The 25,727-nt window shown below is 38.6% G+C and overlaps 3 protein-coding genes across 6 annotated transcripts in view; 2 read left to right on the top strand and 1 right to left on the bottom strand.

Moving 5' to 3' along the window:
• Positions 1 to 5,648, top strand: part of LOC144000936 (acetylcholine receptor subunit alpha-like) — an 11,391-nt gene extending 5,743 nt beyond the window's left edge. The window contains exons 2-10 of the mRNA XM_077494750.1: positions 1 to 74; positions 164 to 208; positions 419 to 528; positions 616 to 811; positions 1,557 to 1,794; positions 2,962 to 3,185; positions 4,114 to 4,228; positions 4,310 to 4,434; positions 4,705 to 5,648. The exon at positions 1 to 74 is cut by the window's left edge and continues 69 nt beyond it. Coding sequence (XP_077350876.1) covers positions 1 to 74; positions 164 to 208; positions 419 to 528; positions 616 to 811; positions 1,557 to 1,794; positions 2,962 to 3,185; positions 4,114 to 4,228; positions 4,310 to 4,434; positions 4,705 to 4,833 — 1,256 coding nt within the window. The 3' untranslated portion in view covers positions 4,834 to 5,648. The remainder of the gene's footprint in view (positions 75 to 163; positions 209 to 418; positions 529 to 615; positions 812 to 1,556; positions 1,795 to 2,961; positions 3,186 to 4,113; positions 4,229 to 4,309; positions 4,435 to 4,704) is intronic.
• Positions 5,649 to 5,760: 112 nt separating this feature from the next.
• lnpk (lunapark, ER junction formation factor) lies at positions 5,761 to 13,036 on the bottom strand. Of its 4 annotated transcripts, none has more exons than XM_077494752.1 (16): positions 12,712 to 13,036; positions 12,032 to 12,087; positions 11,422 to 11,463; positions 10,853 to 10,903; positions 10,641 to 10,777; positions 10,505 to 10,563; positions 10,383 to 10,423; positions 10,142 to 10,225; positions 9,992 to 10,043; positions 9,650 to 9,760; positions 9,254 to 9,346; positions 9,076 to 9,181; positions 8,889 to 8,959; positions 8,643 to 8,813; positions 8,295 to 8,375; positions 5,761 to 7,275 (listed from the first exon to the last, which is right to left on the bottom strand). In XM_077494752.1, the coding sequence occupies exons 2-16, from the start codon at positions 12,056 to 12,058 to the stop codon at positions 7,085 to 7,087; spliced, it is 1,317 nt and encodes a 438-aa protein (XP_077350878.1). In that variant the 5' UTR covers positions 12,059 to 12,087; positions 12,712 to 13,036; the 3' UTR covers positions 5,761 to 7,084. The 4 variants fall into 4 exon arrangements, with proteins under 4 accessions (XP_077350878.1, XP_077350877.1, XP_077350879.1 ...); XM_077494751.1 differs by having other exon boundaries at positions 12,716 to 13,034; XM_077494753.1 differs by lacking the exon at positions 12,712 to 13,036 and adding an exon at positions 12,396 to 12,455.
• A 7,990-nt stretch (positions 13,037 to 21,026) lies between these two features.
• LOC144001596 (homeobox protein Hox-C11a-like) lies at positions 21,027 to 25,394 on the top strand. Its single transcript, XM_077496069.1, has 3 exons — positions 21,027 to 21,504; positions 22,556 to 22,694; positions 25,193 to 25,394. The coding sequence occupies exons 1-3, from the start codon at positions 21,027 to 21,029 to the stop codon at positions 25,290 to 25,292; spliced, it is 717 nt and encodes a 238-aa protein (XP_077352195.1). The 3' UTR covers positions 25,293 to 25,394.
• The last annotated feature ends 333 nt before the right edge of the window (positions 25,395 to 25,727 follow it).

Genomic DNA, 25,727 nt, shown 5'->3' with positions numbered 1-25,727 from the left:
TGCGTCCGGTCAACCATTTCAGCGAAGCGGTGGTGGTCACCGTCGGACTGCAGCTCATCCAGCTCATCGAAGTGGTAAGCAAGACGCCCCAAAATTTCAGACAATTTTAAGCTGCCGGTTGTGAAAGTAGCAAATCTGATCATTTGCTTTTATGTCTGTTCAGGATGAAGTCAACCAGATTGTGACCAGCAACGTTCGTCTCAGACAAGTAAGCAAGCACATTCTTCTAAACATGGTTGACTTTTGACCAGAATCGCTTTATGGTATCAATTGTTTCATCATTTAACTTGCAAAAATATTTGACAAGGAACTTTAAATTAAGAATTCATTCATATAGCCATGAAAAAAAGAATCCTGTCCTGTCCTATTTGTTACTCGCAAACCTTTTGACCAACATTTTTTTCACTTTGACGCCTAGCAATGGACGGATGTCAACCTGAAATGGAACCCTGATGACTACGGTGGCATCAGGAAGATCCGAATCCCTTCCATGGACATTTGGAAGCCCGACTTGGTGCTTTACAACAAGTAAACACACTTTTTAAATAGAGTCAACCCTGACCTAGTCACTGTTTGCTATTCACATTTTTTTCTTCTATGAAATCTATTTCCTAGCGCCGATGGCGATTTCGCCATCATCCACGAGACCAAAGTGCTGCTGGAGCACACCGGCGACATCACGTGGAACCCGCCCGCCATCTTCAAGAGCTACTGCGAGATCATCGTCCTCCATTTCCCCTTTGACCTGCAGAACTGCAGCATGAAGCTCGGCACGTGGACGTACGACGGTCTGCTTGTCGTCATCAACCCGGTCAGTTGGAAACTTTCCAGGGGGGATTAATTAACCAGTGTTGCTAATAATAAAGCAAAAATGTCAAAAATCGAAGGTTGGCTCGATACAGAACTTAAGTATAGTTGGGTAAAATAGAAAACAGAGTTCAACACAACTCCTTAGTTAGCCATTCTTCGCTGAGGATAAGGAAAATATGCCCAGTAGTTCTGTCATCTACATATAAGTTAAAATATCCATTGTTAGAGGGTCACAATTATACTGCTACATACAATAGATGCTATTATTAGCACAGCTAAGGTGTTTACAAATATTTGTTAGCATTAGCGTTACTCGATAGGGACGTAATGATACACAAAAATAATGATACAATATTATCATGATATGAAGGTCAGAATATGATAATCATCACAATATTGTGCGTGGGTTGGAGATACAAAAAAAGGTAACAATATTGTGTAAAAAAAAAAAAAAAAAAAAAAAAAGCTCATACTTAAAAACAACACACAACATTGTGCTATTGTGCATTACAGAAATTCATATAAACAAGCTAATAGCTCTTCCACATATTGCCTCGCTTCACAAGTATATTACGTTGCACTTCATCTGACCAGTAGTGTGGATTTTAAACATAGAAGGGCCAAAACATGCCTTGTGAAAATTAAACTGCACTTTAAAAAATAATAATAATAATAATAATAAAACAGCTGAAAATGTTGAAAATGAGCCTAGAACTTGAATAAAATGTATTTTGACTTATTTGTAGGACAGCGATCGTCCAGATCTGAGTAACTTCATGGAGTCCGGCGAGTGGGTTCTGAAGGACTACCGGAGCTGGAAGCATTGGGTCTACTACACGTGCTGTCCCGACACGCCCTACCTGGACATCACCTACCACTTCCTGATGCTGCGACTGCCGCTCTACTACATTGTCAACGTCATCATCCCCTGCATGCTCTTCTCATTCCTCACCGGACTCGTCTTCTATCTGCCCACCGACTCTGGTACGTGTAAATGTGACAATATTTGGGGAAAATCAGGGTTTTGATCAAACAGGTCTTGCTTTGGAACCAATTTATTTCATTTACTAGGCTTTCAGCATGTCCGTGGCCATTTTTGGTCACATCAATATTTTGTTGTTGTTTTGAACTACTAATCAGTTCTTGTCAACTAAATACCCATTCATTGTACATTTTCACCCTTCGAATTCCAATTAGTTTGGACAACAACACAAAAAAAGTAAAAAAAAAAAAAAAAAAAAATTCAGAACCACTTTGTTTCTTGCATGCTAATACTACAGTCTTTCTCCAGGAAATACAGTTATGAGGATATACCGGTACGTCTCTTTTTAACCACCAGTAACAAAATAAGAACAATTAACATGATATAAATGCCTTAACTTGTTTTAACTCTGTTGCTAACCAAAACTGCAGCATCTCATAACGAATTTTAACAGTTTCTGTGGTCACTCCGCAATGTTGTGTACGTCCATGGTTGCATTCTAAACACTTATGATGCAACTTATTAGTTTGGCAATTTTTTCAATTTTTACAAAATTGAAATTTAAACCCTCTATCCCATTATTTATGATTTTTCCTCCAAATTGTTATTCAGTTCCGTTTGGGTATAATTCCACTTTTGGCCACTAGATGGTAGCACACTATTTTGTTCTACATTTAAAAGATGAAGAGTGAAAACAGGAAGTGCAGTATTTTGCCTCACCCCGTTTTTTGCTGAATATAATTGAATGAATTAAATCCTCTTTAATCCTGATTTTTACACCTACAAAGTTCATTTAATAATGTTCATCTTTGGACATGATTATTGATCCATACTGTGATATAAGATTATTTTGGACAAAAAGTGGTCAGTACGGTGTAAGACTGCACAATATTTTTCTTATCCATTACTATTGCTCTCTGTGTATTTATATGTGTTATTTTAAATGTGTGTCAAATAAATTGGTGCTGTAAATGCAAGAGAAATATGCCAAGAGAGTATTTAAATAGGCTATTTCTAGATCGTGGATTTCACTTATTGTGGGGAAAATATGCAATGTAACCCCATTGACGAGGGATTATGTAAAATTGCTGACTATTATTTCAAAATGTTTTGAGAAGGCTCACCCCATCCGTAGTGAAGTAAAAGAATGTGGGCGGGGTTCTCTCCAGGCGAGAAGATGACGCTGTCCATCTCTGTCCTGCTGTCTCTCACCGTCTTCCTGCTGGTCATCGTGGAGCTGATCCCGTCCACGTCCAGCGCGGTGCCGCTCATCGGGAAGTACATGCTGTTCACCATGGTGTTCGTCATCGCCTCCATCATCATCACCGTCATCGTCATCAACACGCACCACCGCTCGCCCAGCACGCACACCATGCCCGCCTGGATACGCAAGGTGCGGGCGATGATGCGGTCATGTGATGTGGCCGGATTTCCTCAAACATTTGTGTGAATAGGATTGGAAACGAGGGTAATAAGACAGTGTTGAGTTTCAAATGACCAAGGATAGGGTTTCAAAGTTCAGTTATGGCTTAAAATTGGGGTTTGAAATAAGGTTTCAAGCCTTAATTAGAGTACCAAATTACAGTTAGAAAAAACTACAGTTAGCGTTTGAAGCCAAAGTTGCGGTCCTTCAAATCGAGGTTAGGGTTTCAAATCAGTGTTTAGAGGCAGATTGGAGTTACAAATTACAGTTTGAAATTAGGCTTAGGGTTTCAAGACAAGGTTAGGGCTGGAAATTTGTGTTTGGAGGCAGGGTTACAGTTCCAAATTATGGTTTCATACTAGGGTTAGGGTTTCAAATCCGGTTACCAAATAAGGGTTGTTGTTTTTAGCTAGGATTCCACTTCCGAAGTTTCAAATTAGTTAGGGCTTCAAATTCAGCTTTCGTGTCAGACTTTAGGTTTTGCAAGCATGGGTCCAGACTGGGTTTCAAGCCCGAGTTAGGGTGTCAAATGTGAGTATCAAGGTTAGGTTAGGGTTTCAAAGTAGGGTTTGAAGCCAAGGACAATGTTTCAACATAGGGTTTGAAGCAAACGTACCAGGTTAGGGTTTCAAAATTAGGGTTTGAAGCCAGAATTGTGGTTTCAAGCAAGTCTCAAGAATTTCATACCCGGGTTCGGTTTTTAATTCGGGTTTGTCAGGGTCAGGATTTTAAAATTTGGTTTCAAACCAGAGTTGTAGTCTCAAAATAGACGGTAGGTTTACAAAGGGGGGGTTCAAGTTAGGGTTCAAAATTAAGAGATAGAAGTCAGGGTTATGTTTTGAAGTTAAGAGTTCAATCTGGCAAAGTGCTGTTTGAACAAGTTCTGCTTTTCTTGCAGGTATTTATCGAAACAATCCCCAATATGATGTTCTTCTCCACAATGAAGCGTCCAAGCCAGGAGATTCGGCAGAAGCGACTGTTTCCCACCGACATGGACATCTCCGACATCTCGGGTAAGAACACGGTTGTGTAATGGACTCTCTTCAAACGCTTGTGGTGGAAAAAGAGCTGACACAAAAAATTGTGCGGATCAGGTAACCCCATGCCCACCAGCGTCCCCTACCAGTCGCCTCTCATCAAGAACCCCGACGTCCGCAGCGCCATCGAAGGTGTGAAATACATCGCCGAGACCATGAAGTCGGACGAGGAATCCAACAACGTAAGAACGGAAGGCCTGACACTTTGCGGTACTGTAGGCGCAGCACCATCTGCTGGCTGTGGAGGGTCACTCCCCCCCATGTGGCGACTGAAGTGGATGGTTACACAATAGATTTTTGCACAACCATCCAAAGTTTAAATGGAAAAGTTTTGCGCTTGTTGGAGGTCATAAAAAAAAAATAAAAAATAAAAAATATGTACTTGCTAATAAATAACTAAATTAATAAATAATTAAATCACTTAATTTGGACAATATTTACTGTCATTGCAGGCTGCCGAGGAGTGGAAGTTTGTGGCCATGGTACTGGATCACATCCTCCTGTGCATCTTCATGGCCGTGTGCATCATCGGCACGCTCGGCGTATTCGCCGGCCGACTCATCGAGCTCAACACGTTGTGAACGAGAGCACTCGTAGGACACGTCTTCCTCTCCATGTCTCACATCAAAGTGGACATTTTGAGTTGATTTGGAGGTTGTAAGTTTGAGATGCCAATGTAGGGGTGTCTATACTTTTTACACCGCACACAAAAATCAAAAGATAACACTTGGGTTGTTTTTCGTCTTTTTATCAAACATGGTAAATAAAAGTGGTGCTGCGTGGGCCAAAGAAAAAAATACCACGGTCCGCAAAATGGCCGCCGGTTTAGTTTGGACACCCCAGAGCTAAAGGCTAACGGCTAACGTCGCGTCTTGCGATCTACGCTGGTCATACTTGAAACTGTTCTTGTTCGGGATTTTTCTTTTTTTTTTAAATGATTGTTGACATTTTTATTTTATTCCTGTCATGTCAAAGTTCATTTCAGGAGTTCATTTGTTTTGTGACTGTGACTTTGTATTTCACGAGGAAGTCACATTTACATTCAGAGCGAGGCCATGGGAGATTTTTTCCTGTCTCGAAGTTTTATTGCTTTGTTTTGATCATTGACATTCATGAAGGACATAAAGTTGTGAATATTTTCGTCATGTGCTATAGATGTTTAGGAATATTCAAAATGATAATTCATTTTTTGTATGACCTGTGTAACAATAACATAATAAGTGTCATACTGTAACAATAAAGTATATATATATGGAGTGTCAATAAGGAAATTGTGGCTGCGTTGTTGCTGAATGTTTTTTCAGCAACATGATTGATTGTGCAGCCACAATTGATTTAACTCAGTTTGTCCGTGACGTTCATATTGAGCTCACACTTTTTTTGTTTTTTTTATATATATAAAATTCCAGTTGTGCGTACATGATTAAGTTCGAAATAAACTTATAAATATTGTACCGTTTTGTTTTTTTAATTTCCAATGGTTCAAATAATTACATGGGCCCTCATGCTTTAGCTGAAAAACTTTTATTTTCGCAGCCACAGTGTCTTGAAAACCAGCATGGGAGTGACATAAATGTACCTTTCAAGTCTAGAAGAGCAACAAACAAGTTTGAAGTCATTTAAATATGAACAATTTTTAAATTCATAACCACTGCAGTAATTACGCATAAAGTTGTTCAAGTGAACTTGTCAAAAAAAAAAAAAAAAAATAATCCTAAAATTTCATAAGTTGTTTTAAAGCAGTGATTCACCAACCACTGTGCCACAGTACATTTATGTGCACTGGAAATAATCTTTTTCACTTGGATGCAAACATGGCGATAGAATCGCAGGCAGGAGTGTAAACAAGAAAACAAAAAGGAAGAAAATATTGTACAAGTTAAAGGACAAGTCAGTTCATTACACTGCTACATGGAAGCCAGACAACCTAAAATTAACAGTACCTCATTGTCCGCCATTATCAAAACCAACATTTTAAGGCCAACTTAATACTCGGAAAGTCAGTGCAAATGCGGTCAAGAAGACATTTGGCAAATATGTGGCAAGTGGCAGATAATGTGACAGTTTAAAGTGAACTCTTGTGAGGACCAGGTGAGAGTAGATTATTAGAAAATTCTATTCTGTATGTTTTAATTGGGTGATTGGAAATTCTGCCTGGTAACAAACAACCCAAAAATGTAGAAATTGAACACTGCCTATAGCAACAAGGGGCCTTGCAAACATCACCAGGACCAAAACGACATAGACGAAATTAAAACTATTTGTTGCCTGTGTGGTTTAGCACATTTTGTGTTTGCGTTTAAGAGGAAGCGAATAGAAGCAAGACATTTTTCCATTTGTTTAATGAAGGGGTTGCTGCCCCTCCACTTTGTAGTTCAGGTAAAACTACAACTAGTTGGTTGTCAAATGCTAACATGCTAAAGTGGTGCTAAAGGAAGTTTCCAAATTAAAATACATTTCATTATTTTTCATGTTATTTCATATCATGGTTTCATCAATTAACTTAATTAGATAAAATGTAAATGTAAAATTGTTTATTTGACTGTTTTATTATGTGTATTACATAAAATTATTTCATGAGAAAAAGGACAACATTTTCTTTGTTGGGGGTGGGGCAAATGCAAAAATAATGCAACAAATATAATCACTGCTATATTAACATAGCCATACTTTCGCATATTCCTGTTTTTTGTTTGCCTTCAAAAGGAAGCTCACTCATGAATGACTTAATATAATAAATACAGACACATAAATAATCGTCCATGTGCCGATTAGCATTTAGCATCTACTGTCTGTGGCGGCGAGTGCAAACACCTTTTTTTCCTGCAGCAGCTATGACAGATGAGGTGCATGATTGGGGCTGTCTTCGGCTTGCTCTTCCCTGTCCTCTTCTTCCTTTTCCTCTTCCTGCTCCTGGATCAGCTCTTCACACGCCTCCTCTTGCTCACTCTCCTCCTTGGCGCGGCTCTTGGCTGCCGCAATTTCTGCCTGAGCGCCGTCGCCGTCGCCGTCGCCTCGCTCGTCTGGGGAAAACGCCACAGAGATGTCAGCGAGCTGACAGCAAGTGTGAGGTGATGATAGCGCATCATGCCAAATTTGGAAAAGGTCATCGTTGACAGGATTAAAAATGAAAATGATTTGCTGTTAGATTGCTTGAAAAGTAAAGTGTTGGATTAAAGGCAGATTAATACGTCATTAGACACATTAGGAATACCGTATTTCTATAAATAGTTGCCCATGATCAATACACTTACATTTTTTTGGATGGGTTAAAAATAGAGCTGTCTATTTGAGGTAGTGGTGTAATATTTAAGGTGGCTAATTGGGCCAGTGCGTCTTTCTATTAAATGGATGGCTACTATTTGAGGAAATACAGTATTTCAATCAAAGAGAATCGTAAAACACTGACTTTCTATAATTATAGATTTGACACCCTTTCAGAAAATTCTGATTCCAGGAAGAGGTTTTTCCAACTGCTAATTTCGACTAATTGTGCCCAGTCACTGGTAAAGTCTTGTTTTAATAGAAAAAACAAGTTCAAAATAGTCATCTCATGAGATCCAATATAAAAATTCTATCAAAGATCCTATTTGTAACTAAAGATAATGCTCACTCTTGGAGTTGAGTAGCTACATAAGCCCAAAATTGCCAAGTATGTGTAATCAAATGTAATCTTGTAATGGATATTGTTAGATGGTAGAGGTGTACCTAATAAAGGGGATTTTTGTATAAATGTCAAAAGAAAGCTCCTCCTGAGAATATAATCTTCTCTGAATAGGAACCAAACTATCAGACACACTTTGTGCACAAAGTACAGACATCTGTCCTATGAACTGATCCAGTTGTGTAATTAGAATGTATTTTAGGACTCAACATAATTGGTGCACTCAGTGAGCTGTGTTATTAGTGCCACCATCTTGTTGTTCCATCACAGATCAAATCAGTTGAAGTAATGTGGATGGATGGATGGATGGATGGATGGATGGATGGATAAGAAGGAAGGAAGGAAGAAAGGAAGAAGTGGGGACTGGGGAGGTGGGACCTGGACTCTGCCGAACGCGATTCTGAGGGTTCTGCCGGACGGGGAAACTGTGGATCAAACTCCACGGCGCCGGCGCCTTGGCTAGAGGCAAGATCACAGTGTTAAAAACGCAGCGCTCGGCGACGAAGGTCATATGCGCTTGTTATTAAAGCATGCACGATAAGAAGCAAATGGAGGTTAGAAGATGGAGGGAGGGGAACACAATGCAGCAGCAACTTACAAAAATCCTACTTTTTAATGATACATTTTCATACCTTCAACTGGAGCAAACCACTCCACTGATAATTTATTTATTTATTTATTTATTTTTAATTATTATTGTTTCTGCATGCGTGAGATAGTATTTACCTCCAGACGGGGGCGCGCTCTCCTCCGTGTCAGTGCCAGAACGCGGTGTTGTTCTCGGGGACGGCGACTCACTGCGCAGCTTCCTCTCGTAACTGAACTCCGGAAGCTTGGGAGCCTGCGGACGCGTCTTCCGGGCGGGATTCAGGAAGTAGCAATACGCGCAGCGGAACGCTGACGAGAAAAACAGCAAAAGGGGAAGGTGTCAAGTCAAAGTTACACTTTCCATTTGGACTTGGTTGTTCATACCCAGGTATTGAAACTCTTCTTTTAGGGCCATGCCATTGTGGGAGAAGCACTGCTGACAGATTAAGGCGTATCTGAGGGAGCGGAGAAGAAGAAGAGTTGATTTACGTCAGCTGACGACGACTAAACAGCACCACCATGTGGACAGCATGCAGGTCCGCTGGTGTAGAGAAACTTCTTTCATTCATACCTGTTCTGCGGCCCGTCTCCCACCAGGTACTCAACCACTCGGTCCAAAGCCCCCCTCTCTCTGGGCAGAACGGGTCTCGCCAATGGAGGACCAGGAGGATGCAGGCCTGGGCATCAATATTGACATCATCACACACTTTATATCTCCTTTCTTGGTTTGGACAGTTACTTCATCTTACCTACACCTGGTATAGGGGAGGTGGGGGTCCTGGCTACTCCCCCCTGGTGGATAGCGGCATACAAGACGGCTCTCTCGGGTGGTCCGCCTGGAGCTGAGAGAAGGACAAGTTCTAGAGGGAGAGCAACACCGGATGAAGGCACTACCACGCCTACGTGAAGTGTCAGTGGACTCCCAGTTGCCTGTGACATCACCACTAACAATCTTTCTTTCCACTAGTTAGAATTGAGAGGAAGCACGTTTAAATGAATTTAGTCAATGTTGAAATAAGGCTGAAACCTAGCAACATATGGAAAAGTGTCCGCAACACTTTCCGAACGCAATGTACGTTATACGCCGCTCGACACAAACAATTATCTAAATATAAAAATGCAAGAGCTGCTTGCTGTTCACTCACCCACAGGTGTGGCCCCGGGGACCGGCGAGGGTCGACCTCCAGGTGGGGGAGTCATCATCGCGGCAGCAGGAGTACCCGGGGGTCTAACGGCCACGCCGCGTTGGCGAATGTCTGGAAAGATATAGGGTGATGTATTTGCATGAAAAACTTAGTATTATTTTTTTAACGAGTTTAATTCTTTTACATTACATTTTTGAAGCTTTTTTTTTTGTGTGTTTGACTATGATTTTCTAAATTTCCTTGAAGGAATTTCGAGATTTCCACTGTGATTAAGTTATTGCTATTAAACCATAACATGTAAAATGTGATGCTTCATATGTGTGCAACACACGAGGTCGATACCTTGTCCAGGCCTGGGTGCCATCTGAGGTCGGACTGGGGTTGACTCCAGCTCCTACAGAGTAAAAATCAGAAGATAAATTCACTAACACATTGAAAAGGTAAAGAAAATAGAAACTAAGAAAAAAAAAAAACAAAAAAAAAAACACCCACGGCTTTCTTCTTGGCATCTGGATCAAAGCGTTCCAAGATGAGTTTGGCATTTTTGTACGTCTCGGTTTCCATCACTTCTTCTAACTGCAAACACAAAGCAAGAAAACTTCAATTCCAAACAGTGAAACAATTGAGCAAAATTTTTGCAAGGAAATCTTGACGGAAGATACTTAAAAAAAATCATCCAGATAAAGATAGAAAGGACAATCAAATTGCAAATTGAACTGCTGGCAAAACTTACTAGCTTTTTCTTGGTAACTTTTAATTCTTCCAGAATGTCACCTAAAAAACAATAAGAGGACAAAAATATGTCTTAAAGGAGTCATGTCATTGAAAATTGACTTTTTTTAATGGTTCCCTTACTGTTCCTCTCAGTACGTTTCGAGAAAATTAAAATCAGCAACTTCCGGATGAACCACACCCTAGAAGAGAGACGGATGCTCATTACAGAGGACACACCGGGCGACACGTCATGACGTTTGTCTTTGCGTTTACTCACAGCACCGGATAAACGAAGAAAGGCAGGGCCATCGCTAATCTGTGAAGCCATTGATCAGGTAGGTAGAGGCAGTAGACCACCAGGCATGTCAGCAGGTAGAAGACTGACGAGTAGATGAGCAGCCGGCCCACCCACAACTGCACAAGCAGACGCAGCAATTTGGTCAAAGAAACAAACACATCCATAATTATGACTGGAAGAGTGTAGCAAACCTTTTGGAGTCGCTGGTTTTTGGCTCGAAACTCCTCCAACTCCTTAATCTCCTACACGGAGGAAGAGATGGGGTGGTTAATGTTCATTTTAAGAAACCTACAGAATAGTATAGTTCTCAAAGTTTGGTACACAGGCTCTCTTTTTCATCTAAGAAAATCAGGGTGCGGTCTGGCGATCCGTCAGGCTTCCCATTTCAGCGCCCTCTGTTGGCAATTGCTTTTTATGTCGCTTGGACTGATTCTAACGTTAAGTGAGTTTCGTTAATCCAGACTTGTGACGTGCAAAGAAAATAATTTAAATTCAATTCCATTCAAGGTACAACTTTTATGTGCAATACATTTAAATAGAATCATTATGTATAAAATGCATTTTAATATACATCATTATGGTAGAACTTACTTCGAGAGCCAAGTGTATTTTAGGTGATATTTGGAGTAAGAAACAAAGCCAATGGTGTGTTTGAATCAACACGAATGGCTTTAAGACTAAACAACTCAATATTTAATTGTTTGTCTCGACAGGTATTCATGGTGAGAACTTGAGATGAAAAGCAATAATGAGCAATCACCTTGTCCAGAGTCTCCAGCTGCTCCACTGTGGTTGGTTTGGTCTGCAGGAAATAACACAGAAACAGAAGAAAGCATCAAAAAAGCTCACAATTTTTTTCAATGTTTTCTTTCTCACAGTAGTTCCATGGCCACTCTCCCACACCTTTTGACATTTCTACTATGTCTAAATATAGAAGTCCTTCCAGAGATTCACATCTAAAAATATTGTTGCTGCATGACAACATGGAACAGAATTAGCTTTTTGTATCACTATTTAAGGCTTTTAAGGGGGAACACAGAAGAACGCCGGAAAAGAAGTTGTGCAATTCTAATGTCAGACACAATTTTCTGGGAAATATGACCCTTAAGTCTTTCTGTCAATTTTGTATGATGCCATTAATAAGAGCAACATAAAAGTCAATTAATTAGTCAGTGTCTCACTGATCAGTGATCATGTAACTAAGTTTGAATTCCCATTGAATTTTTTTTGTTTTTCTACAATAGAAATGTAAATTACAGCCATCTCCTTCCAATGAATTTACCTCATACAGAATATTTTCATCATGCACTACATGCATTCAAACTACAGTAGTCGAGACACAGGCCAAGATTCACTAAAAAAAAACGTACCTTCCATCTTGAGATCACGGCCCCCATGGCGCCGCTTCACTGATTCTTTTGGCTCACTGTAGAACAGCAAGAGCAGTGTTTAAGTAACTAGTTCATGTAGAACAGCAGAAGCAGTGTTTAAGTAACTCGTTCAGAGTAATTTCAGCATGTAATCCTCCTAAAACCAGGAGATGCATACTGCTTATGTATTTAACCACCACTAAATGCCTACGACGTCATAGAGGGAAAAGGCTGAGCACAATGGTCTCTTTTGATGAAATACTAGTACAAAACTACGTACATATGCATTACGTGCTAATTACATCAAAGTACACGCGTCTTGATCAGTGATCAATAGCAGATAGCGGTTTTCTTAACGACTCACTCAGTACTCATTGTATGCCAAAACCCTTCAGGCTAGTTAAATCAGACTAGTGCCCATTTAGCACTATCCTAACCCAACATTGTCTGGTTACACAACAGGATGATGTTATGCATAATAAAACAACCATGAAAACATAAAATAGTAACTAGTTGGCTTAAAAAAATGCATCAAACTGTCGCGAACGAACCAAACTGCAGCGGACCTACGTTCAAAACTCTGTTTTGCTAATTTAGCTGCTTAGCTTGTTCCACAATAGTTGTCGATAAGGCGCAACAAGGGCGGAATTTAAAATATATCTTGCATTTAATCAACTTACTTACATTCGGTGAAGTTTCGAGTCTTCAATTATGCAGTCATTCCATTAAAGACACTGTTAAAAAGCAAATAGTATACTTTTTACGTTTCGGTTTTTCGTCAGAGCGAATTGACAGAAGCGGGGTCGGCTGCGCGGTGTGATGACAAAACAGGAAGTGGCGGCGAGAGGTAGACTACAAAGACTCATTTGATTTGTAGTTTTTCTTCCTAAACACGCTTTCAATGCTCAGTCACCGAAATTTTCGTCGATATTATTTCGTTATCTATTTATTTTAATGATAAACCCTGTTTCTAAACATGACATAAAGGTTAGATTTCGGGTTTACGTGACAGACCGAAGCGATGCGGAGTGATGACGACATCAACAATTGGGGGTGTATTGAGTCTCTACCCAAGATCCTTTACGTTGTAGTTTTTCTTCTCAAACACGTTTTTCAACTCCCAGCAGCCGTCGTTGTCGTCAAATGAGAAGCATTCGATGCTTATTTTGCCAATAAATTAAACATAACGTGGTGATTCAAGTACTTTTGTCCATGCTTAGGCAACGCCAAGTTGTAACTGATCACGTATCTCTTATCTATCTATCTATCTATCTATCTATCTATCTATCTATCTATCTATCTACTTATTGACTCATCTGTGTTCAAAATCAATTAATTGGTGGGGAGTGCGACTGCACATACTTTATTTTGGCTACAGTATTTCCAAAGATAAAAACGCCCACCGCTAGCTGGTGCTATTTGACTGTTCCTCCTCGCGCGAGCACATGGGCCAAATGAAAAGGAATAAGCTGCATTCGAGATTCGTCATAATTTAACCGACTGCGCGCCATTTCATACTGTATGTCCATAAGCGTATTTCACACACTAATGGAGGCGTTATAACACACGTTTCATTGTCTTTGGATATTAAAATTCATAGCAGAACCACCTTCTTCCATAAAACCCTAATGGCACGTCCTCCCGGTTGGTTTTTGTGTTAAAGTGACACCGGTTGGCCAGTAAATCGTCCACAAAAGACACTAATTGACGCTATACGCACACGCACTATGGCCCATACGTGCACTGCATGGCGTACATAGTGCGAAAATATGATTAGGAATGAATGAATCAGAATGCATGCGGCCTTCAGCATTTTTAATGGCGGCGTGCATGCCGCCTCACGGTGAAGAGTTATGGATGTCATAAAACAGAAAAGCCTCAAACACTCACGCGCGTTTGTGTTGCATCAAATTCACCTAACATAACCCAAACTTTTTTTTTTTTTTTTTTTTTTCTGACAACCAATTCTAAGACCCAAACACAGACACACACTTGCTTCACTGAGCTTTAATAAAGCAGCAGACCTCAGCCAAGGCTATTTAGTTCTGATGCAAATCAGCATATATTTCCAGCTAACTATTACGCATGTTAAAATATGCGCGCGGATCCTCATTATTTCAGCAAAGACATTAAGGTGCACGCCTCCGTAGCCCCTCTTTATAGCCCTCGTAGTCGGTGAATTAAGAGCAGCCCGCCGTGAAGACATATTTTACATATTTTACACCCTGCAACATGCACGACCACTTTCAACCTCATTTGCATAAACAAGACTGCCTGATGAAAGGCAAAAATATGCAGAAATATGTTTGGAATACTAAATGCGCAGAGCAATCCAGATCTGAAAACAAATCAATACCGCTCCAAAAAAAAAAAAAAAAAAAAAAAAAAAAAAAAAAGAGAGAGAGAAAGAAAAGAAAAATAACAAAAGGGGGGAAAAAAGGATTCCATGTTTCACATATCACCTTCAATGGCATTTTTGTCAAAAAAATAAATAAATAAATAATAATAATATATAAATACATATTTAATCGCATTGTCTGATTAACTATATGTTGTATTTTAACAATAAAAATATGTGAAATTAATTAGGATAAAACGTGGGGGAAAAGGTCTCTTACAGACACTCTCCTATAACATTTTTCGGTAAGAGTATAAATAACTATAAAGATAGATATAATATTAGAGTATAAAATAAAGCAAAATTTAAAAAAAATCACAAACAGCCATGTGTTCTTATAGTTTTCCCGAAAATTTACAATAATATCAATACCTATATTCATGTTTGTGAAGAAATAGCATAATTTCATTGTGTCGGGTTGATCATTTTAAAAATATAAATGTGACAAACGTAGTTTCATATTCCTGTAAGACCTCCAGAATATTTTTTTCCACTTTTAATATGTAATTATACCATCTTATACACGTATCATTATTATTTTTATTATTTTTATTATTATTATTATTATTATTATTATTATTATTATTATTATTATTATTATTATTATTAAGGTTTTGGGAAATTACACAAACCATTTGTACATGCAGCTAAATGTGCAAAAATTAATCCCAACAAATTTGCCTTTTCAATACGGAGAGACATCATATAGTTGTGAACATATACCTTATTGATTAGAATGATTTTATCACATTAACAAAAATATAAGAAAAATAGGTTATCAGAAATACTACATTAAATTTGAATTAATGCTGAATGGCAGCGTTTTTATTGGAAGATTGTAAACGTTCAGTCGTTGTTTTAAATGTAAGAAAAACATCATTCCAATTGAAAATTCTCTCCAAAAAGTACTTCATTTTAGGTTGCATAAAATGTGGTAACTGACATAATTTCCCCCTCTTTTAGGAAAAAAAAAAAAAATCAACTGATGATAGTTCACACATGTTGACTTGTGTGCAAACAATGTTAGAATTAAATCCATTTTTTTCCAGTGTTTTTTTTTTTCAATGTGTGCTATGCTCGCACATGCTGCGTCGAAAAATAAGCATGGTTTTTATATAGGCAAGAATTTGTGTGCATGTTTGTGCGTTCGACGTGTGCAACTGTCCATTGAGGAGACGTTTTACAGTCCACCATTTGCTTGCTTGCATGCATGCGTGCATCCCTTGTAAAGAGTCTGCTGCACAGTTTGTGGCACTTTGGTTCAAAGTCACTTTAGTGCGGAGGGCGACGGCGGGGGTGGGGGGGGGGGTTTGGGGGGCGACGCCGTTTATTGGACTTGGCGGTCTGACTGTGTCAAAATAAAAATAAAAGAAGACAACAGACGCAGCTGTAAGGAGGACAGATGTCCTTACACACGCATACACAAACAAACACACAAACGCAGGCAGGTTGCTGTTGATGGAACTCCAAAGTGCAAGGTGAGTGCAAAATAAGAATAAACAAAACATTATAAATGGAAAAAGAAAAACAAATGTGCACATATGAAAAAATGTGCATTTATTTTCTCGTGAGGCAGCGCTGGAAAAAATAATAGGGATAAAAAAAAAACACTGGATTATTTGATATTTTGATAATTTTTAAGCGAACAAATGCTGTAAGAGACAATATCTAAATTTCATATCAGCGTTTTAAAGAAGAAAACTAAATTCTTTATTTCATTCAAACGAGATTTTTGCAATAGTGTTTTAATATTTTACACAGCTGTGCAACGATGCCCGTTATTTTAGATGAGAAAAATCTCTAATAATAATAATAATAATAATAGTAATAATAATATAAGCATGATTATTGCGATTTAACAAGCAATTTTGATGATGAAAATAATCTCAAAACTGTAGCCAGGGAATCAACAATAAAATAATAAGATTTAGACAACATGCTCATTATTTTGACATTATTTTGAACATGGAAGTTGTGCTGAACGACGACAACTATTGTTCGTTTTTTTACTTTCTATAATAATCTTTTGGAATATTTATTTCTCATAATCAATCAATCCAATCAATCAGATGCATATCACAGAGGCTACTGGAAAAAAAAAAACATTATTAAGAAATGTTGCATTATAGGCTACTTTATGTGCATTATAACGGAAGAATTTTTAGGCGGCTTTAGTTTTAAATTGTGCTGATATTTTTCGTTTCGTTTGGTCGTCACAGTTGCAGCGAATAAATTTTTGTTTTTGTATTACTTATTTTTGCCTCGTTTCTATTTAAATTTTTCTAAATTAAACCGAATTCAAGTCTTTTTTTTTTTTTTTGTCTTGCGTTGCAACATATTCGTACCAAGGCCTTACACATGTTGATTTTTCATATTTGCGGTGCAGGTCACGTGGACGATGAGCGTTTTAACAGTAGAACCCAGATAAGCTTTTGCATCGATTTGGGCCACGTCGCGCTGCAGGGAAGCGAGCAAGAATGCACGCAAAACTATCAACATTAAAAGTATTCTCAGATTTTCTCCATAAAAAAACAGATGAGAGGAATTGTCGGTATTGTTGTGCATGTGCACATTTCCCAGGCATAGGAACAACATCCCATACGAGAAAATCTAAAAAGACAAAAATACATAATGCTCCCTTTTGATTGACACTGTCAAATAAATGTCATTTTGTGTTTGTAGCTGAACTGCATCACATGGAAACATTGAGAACTGTTCCCAAAGTATTTTCTTAGCCTAAAAACAAAAGATAAAGACTTTTTTTTTTTTTTTTTTTTTTTTTTTTTTTTAGTTAAACACATTTTTACAGTGTATGCATAGCCCAAAGCAAACAGCTTAGTGAGGCTTTCCTAAGCGTGTGTGAGCACGCCAGAGGGTTGTTAAAGTTTAACAACAGTGTTACATGCCCAGGTAATGGGCCATTTTAGTACTGTCGCATGTGTAATGACATCAAAAACAGGTGAAGTTGTGAAACTAGTTGACCCTAGCCATGATGTCATACACTTGTGACATTACCCCCTCTCCCTGCACACAAATTTGACGTCATTTGATTGATATAGCAAGCTTGACCTTTCGGAAGGAAGTCATAAATGTGCACAAATAAACCAATATGTGAATTTGTTTAGCTAATGGTTTGATATTATTGTGCTGTTACTGATTTTTGTCTCATTTTAACATTTAAAACACAAACAAACAAAACAATAAACTTTGTGAGTATATTCACAGACGCGTGGCATGTATCTTTCAAGTGTAAAAGGAAGCTTACCACTGTTTAATAGTAAAGCGTAACAACAATAAAACAGTCAGTCGTCACTTAAAAGTCCTTGTAAAGTGAAAATAAAAAAATCTTGTAAATTTGGCACACCACAGAGAAGAGCGTTGTTTCCAACCCTGAAAAATGTGAATAATTAAAAAAAAAAAACATGTAAGTATATAAAAGGACTTAGAATCGTTAAAAGTCAAGCTGTTGTCCCCACTCCCAAATGCTGTGGGCGTGTCCACTGAAATTGTTAAAACACGTCCTGCTACAAAAAAAGAGGGGATGCCACTTCATTTAGCGTCACTCATTTCGTGACACATGCATGCCACAAAAAAAAAATATATATATCTGTCTATGCCACGAAGAAAAGTGTTAGCCATTAGAACGTGAATTGGAATTGCAGGTCTCATTTTTATGACATTCTGCTTGTATCACAGGTACAAAAAAAAAAATAATCCACTACAGGAACAACAATCTTAATTTTGATAACAAGTGAAGACGAGTATGGTAAACGCTGTGTTCATTTGTCTTCTCGACAAAGCCCTTCATTCTATTTGCAGAAAAAGCCAAATAAAAAGCAAAACACAGCTGATTTTTTTGAACTGAGCTCTATAGGCAACCATCCAAAACTGATTAAAAGAGTCAGTTAAAAAGAAAAAAAAAAAATCAGACATGTCTATTTTTCCAGGACTCCTGAAAAAAAATGTCAAGGACTCATGTCTGAAATTAAACAGTCGGCCATTTTGGCTTGACGCACCCATTTGGGGCAAATTCTCAAGGACCCATGACTGAAATTTGAACAGGAAGTCGGTTGTCACTTCTCCCTACCTAAGCCGCATCCATAACTAGAGAATTGTGCGCATTACTCTGTGTGGGTGCCATAAAATCTGTTTAAAAAAAAACAAAAAAAAAGGATATTTAGTAACAGCTTGCGGGTTTCCAATTAGGGCGACATGCTTTCCAGCCAAGATGGCGTGTGACGTGAAAAATCCTCCTCAGACTCATGCAACTAATACTTGCTATAAATCATCGAGAAAAGACAAAGACGTACCTTTTCCCGCTGTCAAATGACCAGGTCAACTAAGCCCGGGATTTATTGCTGGATTTGTGCCTCAGCTGCTTTATTAAACGACTGACCCTCCTTGTATGTAAGGCAGCACCGCTGTTAGCAATTTAACGAGAGACCACATGCCGCTAGCTGTTGTTAGCCACATGCTAATCAGTCAGCTGAGACAACATTACGCTAGTGTGAATGTAATCAATGCTACGATAACAGTTTTTCGTTTTTACCTTTCCTGTTGCACTTTTATGTTTTTGTTTTATGCCGTGTGGTCTTTTTATGTACTTAGGACCACAATGGAATAGGCCCTCGGGCTTCATTGTGTTTTTATCTTCTGTGATACTTGACAGTATTTTGGGCTAATGCACTCTTTTAAGTCGTATCACCACATAAACTAAACCAATTATTTGTTTTGTGTTATTATTCAACCACCCATGAGGTAAACATAATATTGGGAACATCTCCCATAAGATGCAGCACAATAAAATCAACCGCTATTAGCAATAGCTAAAACAAAATGGCATTTGCTGAAAAACAGACAGGCAGCAGATGAGATGGTAAACTTGTCAAGATGATACAAAGAAAAGCCTGGATTGCTATTGGCAGTGGTGGAAGTTTAAAAGCTCATCTGCTGCTAAGGACTAGCTGCTCAAAGTGAACCCCCGCTACGTCGCGTTTTATGGGATTGTTTTTCAAAGTCCTTTCATTGTTTGGTACCGTATCTCTCGCTATATCGGCATTCGCGTTTTAATGCTCCACTGCGGATTTTTTAATCGTACTTATTTGCTATACCAAAACATTGCAAAGTACAACCAGCTTAAGATACACAACTGCATGGCTATGATACACTAAACACCGCTAGCAAATTTAGCATAGCCGACCACCGCTAGTTAGAACAAATCATAATCCCTCCACAGGTGGTTACGAAAAACTGATGATAGACAGTCGCTGTTGCACTTTTCTATCACTTTATTGAACAAACAGGAACAAAACACAGTAAACACAAGCACATACTGTGACGAGCTAGCTATGGTCACTCAACAGCAGTGGCTAACGGTTTAGCCATTTAGCAGCCAGCTAACTCTAGTCTATGACAGACCGGCTTTTTAAAGGCTCACACGCATTCAACGTCACAGATAAGACCACAGCGCAGCCACCCCAGTGTGAATCTGACACCAAATGAAAATATCAAGCGAACTTTTACCAGTCCTTTTGTCTTTAATGTTGACAACAGTAAATTATTTACATTTACTTTATTTGCTAAGGGGGGGATTAAAAAAATATACCCATCCATCATGATCCATCCATTTTCTTAAAACCTCTTACTCCTCACAAGGGTCACGGGAGTGCTGGAGCCTATCCCAGCTGGCTTCAGGCAGTGCAGGGTAAACCCTGAACTGGTTGCCAGCCAATCGCAAGGCACACAGAGACGAACACATGTTTAAATCAAGATTAAATTGAGCATTATTATCATTTACAAAGGCCAAATTTTGAAATCCAAACATCTTTTCCTATATGCAATTGCATATAAATCAACCCAGAGCCAACCGCGCGCAGACGTTTTGGCTGCAGTCGTGATAAGGAAATCTTCCCTTTCGCCCATAAAAAGCATGAGCAGAAGCAGAACCGGGACGTCTCTCAGATTTACTGGACCTTTTTGCCAAGCAAGCGCCGATTGGACGCTTTCTTTTAGGGCCCAAGCTGCTGTTAGACTCATTGGGTGACATTCAAAAGTAGATCTGCTTTGGACATCAGCAATGCTGTCCGTCACAGATTTAGGAAGTTCTGTTCATTCCACAGAACCTGAAGGGCTCAAGGGTGGGTCGCCCCAGATGTCATCAGCATCATTAATTCTAACTCGATGTAGTTATCAAGTACATCATCATAAAGGTGTGATTTTAGCAAATAAAAGGGATGTTTGTTTTTGTATGACGGTATGATATGATTGGTCCCGATTCAGTGAGACCCACTGTGACTTTTATGGAGCAACAGGATCCCGAGGAATGTTTTGCCTTCTTTTTTACACCAAATCAAAATAAAGTTCACATGCATGGAGACACAGTCCACGCAGCCCGGTCATGATCCTAACAGCAAAAACACTCGGTGCCTTTGTTTAATTGTACCCTGCAGACCAAAAAATGTGGGCAGGCTCAAGGTCAAAGTCTTATTATGATTTTTCCAAACGTCTCCCCAATCGCCTGCAGTTTGCCATGTGCAGCTGCACTTTTATATCCTATACTTTTATGTGACGAGAACCTTTTCAACTGGAAATAAAAAAATGTATTTACCAAGCTATAATCATCCCCCGTCCGATTCGGGCTCGATCGGCGCGGGTTTGTGGGGACACAGCGCGGCGGCTGCGGCGGTTCGGTCCGCCGGCTCGGGGTACCGGGGCCTCTGCTTTCAGGAGCCCCGCACGCACGAGCATCCTCCCCCGGAAAGGTGGGCTCTGCATCAAGCGGGGCGTCCTCGCATAACACCGCCGCATTTTTACCACACCTTCCAGGAGACCTGCACAGCGGCGGACCCAAGTCAGGGTTGTTTTCTGTTCGGGGGGACCCAGGAAAAGAATCTCCTCCCTCGGCAAGGAGGAATCGAGGAGAGCCGGTCGACGGTGTTGGATGTCGGGGGAGGCGGAGCTGCGGAGTCGAGCCCGGACGGAAACGAGGTCAGGCCGGGGTGCGAATCACCCCAGGCTGGGAGGAAGGTCGAGGTGGATCCACTTGACTGCGAAGCTGGGTTCGGTCAAGGCCCGAGTGAGTGGACGTTAAATAGAGACTTAAAAAAAAATGCATTTGCCATAAATATAGCTCTCATTGAGGAATCCACCACTTTTGCTTTTCATAAAAAATAATGACATAACTCGTAAATGAGGTTTAAGGGCCACCAGCGCAATTAATAAAGCCTTTAATTAATGTCTAAGTTTATAGTTTGTGATGTTTGGTTTATGCTATTATGGGTTACTTTGGAAGTGTAAAGCAGAAAAAAAGAGAGTTCAGAACAGGATTTTAGCATTTCAAACAAAGGCCATCTTTTAAATAATAGACATAAAGAAGCGTAACACGATTCGAGTAAATTACAAGGTCAACATTAAAGTTGAAATAATACAAATGATTGTAAAAAGCATTAACGACCAAATTCATGATTGTATATTTTAAGATTATTTATGAATGCTGTACAATATTATTTTAGTAAGCTACAATGTCAATATTAAATAAATAAATAAATAAATAAAAAAAGATTATAAGTCTATACTAAAACAATTCAACACAAAAAAATGAGTACTCTGTTTCATAAAATGCGTTAATAAAGAATCTCGTATTATAAATAAGTAATGCAAATTAAATATATATAAATGATTCTGTACGAAAACAATTGATGAAAACGTGCTTGCAACGGTCAAATATTCCAGTTTATGACACAAAAAGTATTAAATACCAAAAAAGGGTTTCTTTTTATATATCGGCTATATAATAAATTATAAATATTTTTTTCATAAGGGCTGAACTACATTTTTAGTCATAAACAATTCAAGAATTAATATTAAATAAAAATATTAAGTGAAGTGTTACCGAGTAGGGCCTAAATTGTATACTCTAGAAATAAATGTTTTTTTTCCCCCCCATGCATGTACAGTATTGCATGCAGTTTGGTTTCAAATTAAGGGCGTATCCTTATTATGAATGCAAAAAAAGTGACCATTTTGCGTTTTCTTTCTAACTTCATCAGCCGTTTCCCGCTTTTAGACGCGACTTTAAGACTCTTCTCTTGTCTATGTGTCATGAATGTGTGACTGTGTCACGTCAGCTGCAGCGAGAAGAAGTAAGAAGCGCTGTCCTTACTCCAAGCAGCAGATCAGAGAGCTGGAGAAGGAATTCCTCTTCAACGTCTACGTCAACAAACAGCGACGTGCTCAGCTCTCTCGTCTCCTGCACCTCACTGACCGGTACGTGTCCATGTGTGTGTGTGTGTGTGTCACTTTGTGCCATGCATGTGTAAAAATAACAACACGTGTGTGTGTGACGTACGCGCTCACATGTCTCATCTCATGCAGCGTTGAAGCTTCTTCCATGACAACTCAAGTTTCCATGCATGGGGGTGTCACGTTTATTTATATGCGAAGCAGTTACATAGCAACAGTGGCTTCAACTATTTGACCACTTTTTTTTTTTTTTTTTTTTGATAAGCATTTTGTTATGTCTAAGCTTAAACTGACTGAGCCATTAAGTTAAGGATCAAAGTAGTCTTGTAAGAACATTCTTGCACTTGTAATGATAATATTACATGATTGTACAATGTTTTTTGTTTTGTTTTGAATCCAACACGTTTGGATCGTTAAACATGCCCTGAGTCGATTTGACCCAGGAACATTATTGTTGTTCCTGAAAGCAACGGAAAAGGAGGGTTAGGTGTTGTCAAAAGATCCATTCGGTTTTTCATTTTCAAGCTATTTTTAGCTCCATTGAATGAATATGATTACCCTTTATAACCCCCATGTACAACAGCAACAAAAAATGTATTTCACTTCACATTTAGTGCGATTTCTATTAATAATATGTAATTTTAATGTTAAGATCTCAATTTGGACTGTTGCTTTGGTGTTAAATTTGTTGTCATATTTGTCCACCAGATGGCACTACGTTTTCCCATTCAAAGCATGCGACACCATTTCTTGTGCAAAAAGCGCCTTGCTACTAGGGATGTAACGATATCCAAACATCACGATACAATAATTAGCTTTCAGTATATTGTGGGGGCGGGGGTGGGGGGTGTCAATATTTAAAAAAAGGTCCCAATATTGTAAAAAAAAAAGGAAAAAAAAAGGAGCTCATACTAAAAAAATGCTGTGTTTTTGTACATAACAGCAATGCATATAAACCACCTAAATTCTCTAAAAACAATATTGAGGCGCTTACTTGTTAATGCACGCACACATTGAGTTCCTCCACACATTGATCGCTTCACAAACAAATTAGGTTCCCCTTCATCTGACATTTAGCACAGATTTTAAACATAGAAGGCCAAAACATCCCTAATGAAAATGAAGTTGCACTAATAAACTAGCCACCAGAGGGTGCTAGAACTGCACAAATTGAAATCATCATGACTTTTTTTTAACAGATGTGTTCCTTTTAAATATTGTGAACTTGACGACGACGATATTGTGGCAGTTTTAATATCATGATATCACGATGTTGCCCTTATCGTTACATCCCTACCTATAAACATCATGTGTCACCTGTGATGATGGATAATAGCATAACATTTTCACTCCGTTTTGGCTGAGTTGAATAAATATTAATATTTTCACAAAATGTTTTGTTACTGTACTGTTTTTGTTAAAACATCTGGCGCTTAAAAGATTATAACACCGCTCCTATGCTATCTGTTAGCCCATCTATGACATTTTACATTGTGTGTTCGCATTAAGTTGCAGACGTTCAAAAGGCAAAATTGTGTGGTTAATTTTAGTTATAAATGATATTATGTGTCATTTGGGTTGAGTTGAGTCTGCTGCCACAAAGTAGCATTTATCATCTCTGAAAGTTGTGCTAGCATGTTTAAGCAGAAAAAAAAAAAAAAAAAGGAAAGAAAACTCTGGCTTATACCTCATATAACTTGTAATATAGGTCCCTTGTAAGTCAACGCACCACTGTACTGTATTTCAATATGGAATAAAGTGAATTTTGAATATAAAAGAGATCCATAATGGTCCACCAGATGGCGCTACTTTTGTCCATTCAAAGCATGCAGCAAATTGGAACAGCAATATAACTATGGATAATAGCTTGAGACATCCTACTTCCTAAATTATATGCTAATGGCTTTCTTTGGTAGCTATCTTTTTTTTTTTTTTTTAATTGTTGGGATTGTCATCTGTTAAATTAGCAAAAACCAAACAAACAAACAAAGCTATACAAAAATAACAAAAACGGACCCATTAAAAATTCCATTTTAAACCAACATTTATATTAATAAAATAATGCAATCTTCCACTTAAAGATTTGTTTTTCCTATATTCAATTTAATGTGTTTAGTAATAGTCCACCAGGTGTCGCTATACTATTCCCCATTCAAAGCATGCAGCATGTCATGTTGGATAACGTTGTGTATAAAGTCTAATTTCATAATGAAGGGTTAAAAATGGGGGAAAAGTGGCCGTTTTTGAAGAATCTCTTAAGGGTTAAAATATTGACACATGAATATTTCACGTACTAACGTTAATAGCATATCCGTATTATTCACACTGCGATGTTTACGATGATACCAGGTGACATCATGGCTCTAAATCCGACCACATGCTGTCATTTGCTTGGCCAGCGAAGAAGCTGACACCCAATATCCACATTAAATCAGATGTCTTGTTTTGAGCCTTCATATTTATTTTTATTTATGATCTTTTTATAAATCATCAGAGTGTGTCTTGATGTTGTTTTTGTGCAGGCAGGTGAAGATCTGGTTCCAGAATAGAAGGATGAAGGAGAAGAAGCTGGGCAGAATGCAGTTCTACTGCAGTGGACTTCAACCTCTCATGGATGTGTGAATTAGGGGCCATTAGATGGAGATTATTGCATTGAATTTACATGACGATTATTCATAATCTTAGAGCCTTCCGTTAAAGCAGAATTTCCTCAAGTGTGGTACGCAAAAGAATCCCTCAATTCAATAAATAAAAATATTAAAAAAAAAAAAAAAAACAGCATGAAATGTAATTGGACAATATCAATGGATGGCTAGAAAATTAAGGGAGATACAAATAAAGACCTTATAAAATGAAAATAAATGAGTAAATTTGACTGACTAACGAGAAGAGCGTTACATGATAAAAAATAAAAAAAAAATCAGCAAGTATATAAAAGGAGGCTTCAAAATCATGAACAAAAAAAATAAATCTCTCTCAGCTCTCAAACGCTGTGCGCATGCCCACCGAATGTGCTGAAGCCACATTCCACTCAGCTGTCGATCAAATACCATTTCT

This window comes from Festucalex cinctus, chromosome 14 (assembly GCF_051991245.1).
Source record: "Festucalex cinctus isolate MCC-2025b chromosome 14, RoL_Fcin_1.0, whole genome shotgun sequence".
Classification (NCBI taxonomy): domain Eukaryota; kingdom Metazoa; phylum Chordata; class Actinopteri; order Syngnathiformes; family Syngnathidae; genus Festucalex; species Festucalex cinctus.
Note: the sequence above shows the minus strand (reverse complement) of the source record. Positions and strands in the feature narration are given on the sequence as shown.

Coding starts and splice junctions, on each gene's coding strand:
- lnpk (XM_077494752.1), bottom strand. CDS start 12,058: ATGGGGGCCGTGATCTCAAGATGGAAG. Junction 8,960..9,075: donor GGAGACGGGCCGCAGAACAG/GTATGAATGAAA, acceptor CCGCTCCCTCAG/ATACGCCTTAATCTGTCAGC. Junction 7,276..8,294: donor TCGCGTTCGGCAGAGTCCAG/GTCCCACCTCCC, acceptor CGTTTTCCCCAG/ACGAGCGAGGCGACGGCGAC.
- LOC144001596 (XM_077496069.1), top strand. CDS start 21,027: ATGTATTTACCAAGCTATAATCATCCCCCGTCCGATTCGGGCTCGATC. Junction 21,505..22,555: donor TGGGTTCGGTCAAGGCCCGA/GTGAGTGGACGT, acceptor GTGTCACGTCAG/CTGCAGCGAGAAGAAGTAAG. Junction 22,695..25,192: donor CTCCTGCACCTCACTGACCG/GTACGTGTCCAT, acceptor GTTTTTGTGCAG/GCAGGTGAAGATCTGGTTCC.